Source organism: Hippocampus comes, unplaced genomic scaffold (genome assembly GCF_001891065.2).
Source record: "Hippocampus comes isolate QL1 unplaced genomic scaffold, H_comes_QL1_v1.1 scaffold56, whole genome shotgun sequence".
NCBI classification, from domain to species: Eukaryota; Metazoa; Chordata; class Actinopteri; order Syngnathiformes; family Syngnathidae; genus Hippocampus; species Hippocampus comes.
In genome coordinates, this window is record NW_017842056.1 from 284154 (window position 1) to 295301 (window position 11148).

An 11148-nucleotide genomic window follows, 5' to 3' on the forward strand; every position below is an offset into this window, starting at 1 on the left:
CTACCACACAGAGAGACACACACACACACACACACACACACACACACACACACACACACACACACACACGCACGCACGATGGCTGCTGTCGCACGTGTACAATGCATCTGTGTGTTTCTAGGTATTACCCTGATGATTCGCTGCACCACGATGGCCACGCCCCCTACCGTCACTACGGTAACGGCTACAGCGAGGGCAGGAGGACGACACGGAGGCGTCTTCTTCCGGCCACGCCCACAGGTGAGACGCAACCAATTCCAACGTCTGCGCGTCGTCGTCAAAGATGGCTGACAGCAGAGCTGGCCGACAGGTCGAAAGCCGTCGTTCAACATTCAGTGTCTGAGACGTCAGGGCAGCAGTGACGACTTGCCCATGCCGGGAACCTACCACCCTAATTCTCCTCCGCGCCGCACCCGCACTCAGGCAAACACAAATGAAAACGCACGCACACGCACGAACACACGCTCACGCGGAGTCAACGCCCGTTGCTTTTTTCCCGCAGACGTACAACAGTTACGACTGTCCCCCGTCGTCCGGTCCGGCCTCTACGGCGTCCTCCACATCCTGGGCCAATCCGTGCCCTCGCCGCGGGCGCCTCTTGTACGCTCCTCTCATCCTGGTGGAGGAGGAGGGCAGCCCGTCATGGGGGCGATCAGGAGGAGGAGGAACAGGAGGCGGCCGCGAGGACAAGCCGACAGGAGCGGGAAGAGGTGAGCCGCGTTCGCTCAGCTCAGCGCTGACAAACCGACAGTCACCGGGGCCGCTCATCGGATGTTGCGTTTCCACCCGCAGGCGTTAGCGTGACGGGAGCGGCGCCGAGTCCCGCCTGGTACGGCGGCCCCGGAGGTGAGCCAAGACCTCAGAATCGAAATGAGCCCACTATATAGCCGATCGGCATTTGACACGTCCCTTATGTTGCGCAGCCCCGCCTCCTTACAGAGCGTACACCACCCTCAGAGTTCCTTCTCAGCTCGGCGCGCCGTTTGGCGAGAAACGAGGCTCGGCCGACAGCCTGGTGGAGGCGGTGAGACCAAAGGCGATCAGATAGGACTGCTTGATAAAAGCCCATCAGACATCACTCAACAGAAAAAGGACGCGACTGATCGGAAGGAGTTGATCAGGCTCGACAAATTGAAAGAAGTCGATCAGGCATGACTAATCGAAGGAAGTCCATCAGATATGACTAATCAGACAAAGTTGCACAGACATGGCGATCAAAATAAGGAGATTGGCCATTCCTAATCGGAAAAGGTTGACTAGACTTGACAAATTGAAGGAAGTCCATCCGATATGACTGATCAGGACTTGTACGGACGTCATGAAGTTCCGTAAATTGAGCTGGCGCGACGAATCATAAGAAATCCAACAAACGACTCGTGAAAAAAGTTATTTGAGCATGGGGGAGTTGCACCGACATCGTGATCAAAATCAGATTAGCCATTACCAATTGAAAAAGCTGATCAGACATGACTAATTGAAGGTATTTCATCGGATATGACGAAATTTTAAAAAAATTATTCAGACATGACTAATCTGTGGAAGTTATACAGTCATGCCTGTCCAAATAGGTTGCACCAAACGAAATGCATTGACCAGACATGACGAACCCAAGGAAGTCAATCAGACATGATTAATCGAAAAAAGCTAATCAGACATGACTAATCTGTGGAAGTTGTATAGCCATGCCTATCAAAATAGGTTGATCGGGGATAACTAATCAATCGAAATGCATTGACCAGACATGACTAATCAAAGGAAATCCGTCAGACATGACTAATTGAAAGAAGTTGCTCATATCTGAATAACCAGAGGAAGCTGAAAGACGTGACGAATCAAAATACAGTAAGTTGGCATGGCCAATTGAAATAAGTAGACTAATTAAAAGTATTTGCTCAAACCTGACTATTCAGGGGAAGCTGTACAGGTAAGACAAATCAAAAGATGTCATGACGACTCAAAAGAAGGTAAAATCTGACTAATCAGTGAAACCTGTCCAGACGTGAATAATGAGCAGAAGTGGGTTGGGATGTCAGAAGTCCTGATGATTTTCTTTTTTCTTTTTTCTCGACAGGTTCTCATCTCCGAAGGTCTCGGCCTTTATGCGCGCGATCCCAAATTCGTGGCGTTTGCAAAGCGGGAGATTGCCGACGCATGTCACATGACCGTGGACGAGATGGAATCGGCCGCCAGCGATCTGCTGGGGTCCGCCAGCCATGACTTCCTCAACACCGCGGCCGGAGATGCCGCCGCGCTCTACAGCGACGAGGAGCCGATCAGGACCGGCCGAGAGGAGGAAGAACTGGCCGACGAGATGAGCTGCGTGACGTCATTTTGATGGACGGATGCTCATGGCCAATCAGAGACCAGGGAGGTGGGCAGTCTGAGAAGCTCTGCAGGAAGTAGAACCCAATTCAGGGAAGTGACAGAGGAGCTCACGTATGTGGCTTCAAGTCGCATATCACGCTCGACATTCTCAAGTGGGCGACGACGACGGACCTCCGAGTGTTTACAAACAACAACTGCTGAAGAAAAACTTGCAGTTGGGTGTTGGGTGCTATCTGTTAGCAATTTCCAGCCGGATGCATAGCATGCTCGCTGCGCAGATATAAAACATGGACTAATTTCTGCTCCTTTTGATAGTTTGGACATTTTAAAGTCTCCCAGCAAACACTACAATGTTATATGTTTTTAGTTTGACCTAGCTTAGCACAAGCATTATTGTCTGTCATGGACATCGCGATGACGTCAGATGCGTATTAGCCTAGGCACAAGCTCCTTACTAATTGCTAAGTGGTGGCCAAGTGGGTTTCTAGCTGACCTTCACTGTACGAGCGTCAAGTGAGCTGCCACGTTGTGGGAAAGAACGGGTTCAACAATTGCTTTTTTGACAGTGTGCTAACTGTTAGCTATCAGCTAACGCGTGTTAAAGGATTCACTTGGAGAGTATAACGCAAAAAAAAAAAAAAGAAAACTTTTACTTTTTCATGCACGCCTCGTTGCTATCACTATCTGTGCCGTGTCTGATGGATAAGATACTTCTTTGACTAGTCAGAGAAACTTGTACAGACATCAGCAATTGAAATAAGATGGTCAGACATGATTAATCAAAATAAGCCGGTCAGACCTGGTGAATCCAAATAAGTTGGTCAGACATGATGAATCAAAATAAGTTGGTCAGTCATGAAAAATAGAAACAAGTTGATTGTGCATGACCAATTGGGAAAAAAAATTGGCCAGACATGACAAATTGAACTAGACATGATTAACTCATCTCAACTCAAAATGATGAACCAACGTCCATCAGATGTGACTAATCGAAAAAAAGGTATTCAGGAGGTGATGACTCAGAGAAGCTCTTCAGAGATGACTAAAAGAAATAAGTTGATCAGGCGTGACTAATGGAAAAATGACTCAATCCATCATGACGAATCGAAGGAAGTCACTCAGACATGACTAAATGAAAAATTGTATTTTGACTTGGCTAATCAAAATGACTTGATCAGGCGCGAGTAACATAAAAAGAAGATAATCAGGCAGGACTAATCAAAATAAATCCATCAAACTTGACAAAATGGGCAAAAAAAAAGTTATTCAGACATGACCAATGGAAGTTGATCAGACATAATGGAAGTTGATCAGACATAACTAATTGAAAGGTGATCAGACTTGAGTAATCGAATTGTCAAGACTACTCGCAGAATCAATTAGCACTCCTACTTTTTGAGTACATGCCAATAAAATCCATTTTTTTGTACATTTTTCTAGCTAGCTGTACAGCGGACGAGCGACTTCTCATTAGCATGTCGTCCCATGTGGAAGCTCTTGCCGCCTATCTGGCGCCCCCGTCAGGATACTCTTGCGGGTTTGTGACTTTTATATCAGTTCTGGATCTACTGGAAGGTGAATTTTCGTTTTTGATCGATTTTTTGTTGTCAAGATGTTTTTTTTTCTTCTTTTTTTGTATTGATGCTGAACATCAGCAGCTCTCTTGTCTTCTCGTGTTCTTCCTGACCATCGACCGAAGGGCTCACTCATGGGTTTCCCTCCAAATTTCAGTCGCGGGACCAAGTCAACCGTGCGTACCTCAAATAAAAAAAAAAACAAAAACAAAAAACAAAAAACAAATGTGTGTTTGATCACTCAAGACTTCATACAACACACACACGCACACACTTATGTGTCACAATATGTCATAGTACAGCTTTGTGATTCATGATGATTTGAGTCTCTTCATTTTTTTCAGGAAAATGTATTTGAAATATTTTTTTTAATTTCCCTGGAGGTTTAGTTGTGTTATTCCTGATAAACAATTTAAAAGCTTGTTTCGGTATCAGGATAAATAAAGCATATCTCAGAAGTATAAAAAAAAAAAAAAACAAAGCATGACTTTGTTTTACAATGTCAGTTTGCTAGCGTAGACGTTTACCCAGAGGGGGGAACTACGCTGCCCCCTGTCGTCCATATGCACTAAGTGCAGCCCACATGTGGACCAGTCACACCATCGCATAATCTGCCTAAATTCCCAGCATGTCAGATGGATGTGCTTTTTGCGTGCAATTCCAACACACACCCACGGGAAGATTGACGAGCAAAGAAGAAGAAACATAATTTATTTGATTTATTTCAATCCATTTGGGCTCTTCGGTACCAAAGTTGACACAGTAATCATGTAACGTTTTACCATGACCAGGGGTGATCATGTCAAAGTCAAAAGATAAGCAGAGCTGCCGTGTTGAAGCAGTTTTGTATGAGCAGCATTTTTTTCAACGCGTTTTTCATGTAAACAACAACAAAAATGATCAAACGGTCTGTTTTCCCCAAAATGTTGGCGCCTAAATGGTCCCACAGTGCTGGAACGGTGCATGTATTTATTTATGTTCCGTGGATGAAGTATTAACATATGAATAATAACAAAATAAGAGGAGCGCACAGGAAACACGTCAGGTCCTCCCTCCCCTGTCTCCTCCTCTCCCATTCCAATAACATCCTCCCCCTCCTGGTCCATCTGGTGTGGCGCTCTTTCACATCCAGCATCATGGACGTCGTCAATCAGGTAAAAACAAAAAACAAAACAAAACAAAACCAACAACAACTAACACTTTTCACCCCACTCCTCGGCCCCGAGGAACTATATGATAGATTTTATTGGGACATCTTTGCACGTTGGCGCTCGACGTCCGCCGCGCGTTTTTGCGCGTGCATGATCAAGCCTGCTGTGCGCGTTCACGAAGACGGGCGTCCGCGTAAACGTGAACGGCAACACATTAGGACGAAGACGAGCTGGATTATTTGCGAGGCACGCACGGCACGTGCGCGTGCGCGTCTCGGTGCCCGACACATGACATGACGTCATCCGGTCCTTCGTGTATGCGTGCATGAAGAAATGCGTAAAATGGCAGTGGGGGGGGCGCGGGGGCGTAGCAGAGGATGATGAAGCTGATGAAAAAGCATCCACCCCTGTCACGTGACCTCGCCATGACGCCACAATGTCGTGTCCTTAAATTAACGGCTAGGAGAAGGGTGGCCGCTAGGGGGGGGCTGATCCCGAGTCTGTCAGTCGCTTGACTGTCAGGTCCTAATAATACTTGGATATCTTGATCATGAAAAAAAATGATCAAAAAAAAATTTAAAAAATAAAGTGCTACAGCTCCCCCTCGATCAAATGTCAGGCAGACGTGTGTATGTGTGTGTGTGTGTGTGTGTGTGTGTGTGTGTGTGTGTGTGTCTTTCAAAAATCCGAATAAATAACAGGCAATAATTTCCCTCCCCTGCCAAAAGGTTTAGAATTGTCTTAAGAGTCACAAAATGTCACCAAAGTGCATCTTTTGTAGACGTGAAACTCCGCAACTCACTTTTATATCCTTAGCATCACAGTGTCAAAAAATGGCAGCAAAGCACTGCCTCTGTCGAAACGAAGCCTCTTAAAACTCACTTCAACATAGACTTACATGGCTAGCAAATTTTCAGGGAATAACAAAGAATTGATGTCTCCCCCAGCTGGTGGCCCAGGGTCAGTTCAGGGTGCTGAAGGTTCCCCTGGGCTTTATCAAGATTCTACAGTGGGTCAGTGAACACCCAACAAAGAGGTTTACTGTATGAGATGAGCACACGCTTTGTAACAATGGAGCTTTTATTCCCCAGTTCTTCTCCATCTTGGCCTTCTCCACATGCGGAAGCTACTCAGGAATGCTGCGCATGGCCGTGGAGTGCAAGAACCGCACGGAAAGTGACTTGAGCATCGAGGTGGAGTTCGAATATCCTTTCAGGTCAGGAACCGGACCTTGAGTCCATGTGACGCTATGATAACACCGTTCTTTGAGGGGAAATCAAGTCAAAAATTGGACTCACAACGATATGTTCGACGCACTGCTCCTCGTCTAAACATGGCATTCTGTGGAATATGAATTAAGCAGCAAAAATAGACCTGGTTTTTATCCATCTCAGGAGACGGCCATTTTGTGAAATGATTTCACAGTGCCTACGGGCAACGAGCAATCACGGCTCACCTGTTTTCTGAATTTGGTCATTTGACGTTCCTAAACTGAGCTCTGAGGGACAGAATGCTGTTTTTAGACGAGTGGGGTCGCATATTCTTGTGAAAATGATTGACTTGACTTCCTCTTTAACCTTGATGCTAAGGCTATCAATGACAGTAATGGTCATATTAGCCTTAACAGACAGCGGACATCCGCTTCCGTTAAACTAGACATGTTTTCAGACCGCGTGCGCCGTGCCTCCGGAAGTACAACAATGTACGAGTCAAACAGTAGCATCGCGAAGCAACGGAGGGGAATCCCGCACCATATATTTTGTTGCAAAGCAAGGTCGCGGCTACATTTAGCTTCCCGCGTTTCATTGTAACGAAGGCTATTTCACTGTTTTGTGGGAAAAATCTGACCCTTATAATGTAGTTGATGTTCTAAAGGTGTTTTTTTGTCAGCACAATCGGCAAATGGAAAACGAATGACTGGGACTTTTCTTTTAAATGTTATAAGGGCGAAAACGTAAACGTAAATGGGGTACGTTGAAATGAAGTTCGACTGTAATGCTAATGTTAATGCTAATACTAGTGATACCGTCAATGCTGCTAGCAGTAATTCTAATGTTGGTCATCCTTTCCTTTTGGCCTATAATACCAATGTTGAGGCTAAGGTTAAATAAGAAGAATAAGAAAACCTTTATTTGTCTCACAATGGAGAAATTCCCAATTTACAGCAGCAAAGTTATGAAAGTTATGAAATCTAATATTAGTGGTCAACATGAAAGCCAACATTGGCCCTAATGTTTCTGCTTGTATGAGCACAAATACTCCTGCTAACATGAGTGCATTTTGAATGTTTGTGTACGTGTCAGATTGCATCACGAGTACTTTGACGCCCCCACCTGCAAGGGTGGCAACCCGGAGCGTATCTTCCTGGTCGGCGACTATTCCTCCTCGGCGGAATGCTTTGTCACCGTCGGCGTCTTCTCCTTCTTGTATGCCACGGCAGCACTCAGCGTCTATGTCTTCCTCTTCGACAAGTACAAGGAGAACAACAAGGGCCCACTGGTGGTGAGTGTGTAGTCATGTTACTGACTGTAGGCTACAGTAAGCTTGAGACACTCATATTCGTTCTCACAACGCAAACACTCATAATAGCTTGAAGACTAATATTAATGTTCATCGTCGTGATAACGATAATGATAATGTCACTGGCGGATTTGATTGCCAAAAGAAGCGCTAATGTTCATGCTAATATTAGTGCTAATACAGAGGATTCAGTCGGAGGAGTCTAGATTGTGGCAGGGATGAAGGTCTTGGCTGCTCTGGAAATGTTTTGAACATAAAAGCAGGTGATGTAATGTGATGTGACTGACGTGTGCTTGTACGGTGTGTGTTTTCGTGCTGCCTTTCAGGACCTTGGCGTGAGCGCCGTGTTTGCCTTCATGTGGCTGGTGAGCTCAGCGGCATGGGCCAAGGGTTTGTCGGACGTCAAGGTGGCCACAGACCCAGACCAGGTCATCACTTTGATTGGAGCCTGCGACGCGGAAGAGAACCGATGCCGCGAAGTCCACGACCCTGTCATGTCTGGACTCAACACGTCTGTGGTGCGGCAATGACTGCTAACAGCTGTTCATGATGGCTAGCAGCCACTCATGACCGCGAATGACAGCTCACAACTACCAACAACACGAGTTAACCTGTAATGACCACTTGCGACCTCTAACAACCACAGTGACTGCTAACAACTGCAAACTATAGCTAGTGACCGCAAACGACAATTAATGACCGCTAAACGCTGCTAGCACCTGCCGATGACGGCTAACCATTTAATAGTGGCCACTATCAACTACTAACGATGGTTCTTGACTACTAACAACCGCAAACTCCAGCCACCGACAACTAGCAATTGCCATTGAGTACTGAGAGGCTGACAGTGACCACTAATGGCTGCTAACAACCAGGAAAACCCCTCGTGTAACAACTGCAAACGCTAGCTAACAATCTCTAACGGCAGCTAACGACTGCCATTGTCGGCTGGTGGTCACTAACGCCAGCTCACACCTTCTGACGAGTGCTCACAACCGCTAATGACTGCTAGTTACCGATAGCACTTGCTAACAACCGCCACCTATCAAAACCACAAGTGACCGCTACCAACAGTGAACAACCGCTAGCGACGTCTCATAATCACAAGTAACTGCTCATGAAGCGCCGCCCTCATTTGTGCGCAGGCATTCGGCTTCATCAATGTGGTCCTATGGGTGGGAAACCTGTGGTTCGTTTTCAAGGAGACGGGCATCATCGCCCCCTTCATGCGAGCTCCACCTGCTCAGGAGAAACCCCCTACTGCTACTACCGCGCCAGGAGCCTATGAGCAAGATCCCTACGCCAGCAACCAGGGGAGCTACCAGCCTGACTACAACCAGCAGGGCTACAGCCAGGTGAGCGAGGCACATCGGTTGCTACAACCTTCTGTAGAACATCAAGACACAACTCTGGAACCTTCTCACTGGCCACATTCATTCCCTTGTCGTGGGCTATGAAACCCCCGTGACCACCACGAGAACCTTCTTTCGAACATTTGACACATAGAACCTCCAGAACATTCTTAATAGCCACAATCGCAACCTTGTGGTGGACGACCAGAACTTCCTTGGTCTGACCTTCTGTAGAACATCCAGCTCAAGTAGAACATAAGATTGGGCATCGCCTCGGTCTGTTCATGTTTGCAGGACGCAGAGCAGGGGGCGCCCACCTCTTTCTCCAATCAGATGTGAACCGACGGGAAGTTGGTGAGCTATTCAGGAAGTTATACGAAATTGTGATGACATTCTGGATTGCTTTAACTTTTGTGAATTGATACAAATGAATCACGTAAGGCAAGATTTTACCGTACGACTGAATAATAAAAGTGGGACTTGGTAGTCAGTCATTGCACGAGCGAGTGTCCTTTCGCAATGATCACACATCCTTGTTGCGTTCTCCCTTCACAGGAAGAATCGGAAGCGAGTGCCTGCTTGCAGCCGTCCCATCATGCAACACTCCCGGGGGCAGGGGAGTAACCGGGCGTTTGATTATTCACGTTAAGCAAGTTGACACCCTGTCAATAAATAAATAAATAATCCAAGGTCTAAGCTGACACTCGAACAAACTAACAAAGATCAAACAAATGAAAAGAAAATAAACACATCAATAAATAAAGTGTATATATCGATATATCTTCATATATATCTGTTGCAAGAAAGTATCCAAGCCATTTGGAATGATTCCTGGATTTCTGCATTTGTCGGTCATAATATGTCTGACGATCTTTATCAAAGCCATGACTCATAAGCGTTGGCAAACGATTCCACACGGATGAGACGGTGTATTATCATGTGTCACGTCAGGCAATGCTGCTTGAAAATAGCGAAATACAATCGAATGTCTGTTTTGTGCACGCTCCCATCTCGTGACAATGATTCGATTCTCTAGCTTGGCTGGCTCTTGACTCCGATTTTCTCATGAAGAATGAATTCATTAGCCGTGCGGGTCACACACTTTTTCTTTTTCATGTTATGACTTCGATGAAGATCTGATCGCATTTCATGAACCAATTTATGTCGAAATCCAGCTCATTCCAAAGGGTTCAAATACTGCACAGTGTCCGCTACCAAAAATAGCTGTATAAATTTTGCCCACCCAAAAAGGTTTGTAATTACCTATAGATGCCACAAGATGGTGGCAAAGCACTTTTTTTATCCCAGTAGCAGTGCAGTACTGTGTTTCAGGGCTCCCCTACAGCTGCCATTGACGCTATGATGAACATCATCTCTAGGCTCTGTTTTTCAATTTCACTTAGATAGTTTCGCTGTATAAATTTTGCCCACTCAAAAAGGTTTGTAATTACCTACAGATGCCACAAGATGGTGGCAAAGCACTTTTTTTAAAGACAAGGATATGGCCTACATGAAGCGCCTCCCCTCACTTCAACATAGCTTCTGGCCACCTGATGCCACAAATTGGTTCCGAAACAATATTTTAAAATTACAAATGGCTTTGGCTTGTGCACAATAGAGATTCAACAAATAATGGAAGATTCTTGAAGACAGGGCAAATTCACAAATATTGAAAAGTGAACACTTGAGGGTTCACGCTATATGCACATATATTAGCTATACGTTTACACCTTCCTTGTATTTTTGTTTCTTCTTCTTCATCTGCATTGTCCATTATTCACACACCTAAACCAGAGTGCAACTGGTTTCAAACCTAAAAACAAGCAAGCATCTTAAATCAAGTCAGGAACCAAGATGGCTTCCGTGTAAAAGTTTTTAGTGACTCAGCAGAAACGACAACAAAAACCTTTATTAGGAGGCTAGCTTCAATGGATAGTTTATCTTCTTGGCTGCTAACCAGCTAACCAGGCAAATGTCTCCGCCTCCGTGCCAAAAAACCCAAAACATAGAAAGTTCCTACAGTGGGTCAATTCATCCATCTTGTGACAGATTGTTCTGTTGATGTTGAATTTTGTCCCTTCAGCCAATCGGCAGCCATCCTTGTGGATGTTTGTGTTGTACAGTAACTGATGACGTATGTGTGTGTGTGTGTGTGTGTGTGTGTGTGTGTGTGTGTGTGTGTGTGTGTGTGTGTGTGTGTGTGTTGTGTTTCTCTTCTTTGCTTTT

At 45.6% G+C, this 11148-nt stretch overlaps 2 protein-coding genes across 2 annotated transcripts in view; both read left to right on the forward strand.

The window, feature by feature from the left end:
• Positions 1-4112, forward strand: part of cacna1fb (calcium channel, voltage-dependent, L type, alpha 1F subunit) — a 31138-nt gene extending 27026 nt beyond the window's left edge. The window contains exons 45-50 of the mRNA XM_019860839.1: positions 122-240; positions 311-423; positions 503-710; positions 793-846; positions 924-1024; positions 2072-4112. Coding sequence (XP_019716398.1) covers positions 122-240; positions 311-423; positions 503-710; positions 793-846; positions 924-1024; positions 2072-2335 — 859 coding nt within the window. The 3' untranslated portion in view covers positions 2336-4112. The remainder of the gene's footprint in view (positions 1-121; positions 241-310; positions 424-502; positions 711-792; positions 847-923; positions 1025-2071) is intronic.
• An 847-nt stretch (positions 4113-4959) lies between these two features.
• Positions 4960-9885, forward strand: LOC109510380 (synaptophysin-like). The gene is made up of 8 exons (XM_019860631.1): positions 4960-5053; positions 5998-6063; positions 6142-6266; positions 7354-7552; positions 7897-8088; positions 8716-8925; positions 9217-9276; positions 9478-9885. Exons 1-7 carry the CDS (start codon positions 5036-5038, stop codon positions 9259-9261), a joined length of 855 nt encoding a protein of 284 aa, XP_019716190.1. The 5' UTR covers positions 4960-5035; the 3' UTR covers positions 9262-9276; positions 9478-9885.
• The last annotated feature ends 1263 nt before the right edge of the window (positions 9886-11148 follow it).

Excerpts from the sequence above, each read along its gene's own strand:
- LOC109510380 (XM_019860631.1), top strand. Across the intron at positions 7,553-7,896 it reads ACAACAAGGGCCCACTGGTG|GACCTTGGCGTGAGCGCCGT; the intron begins GTGAGTGTGTAG and ends GCTGCCTTTCAG. Across the intron at positions 8,926-9,216 it reads ACCAGCAGGGCTACAGCCAG|GACGCAGAGCAGGGGGCGCC; the intron begins GTGAGCGAGGCA and ends TCATGTTTGCAG.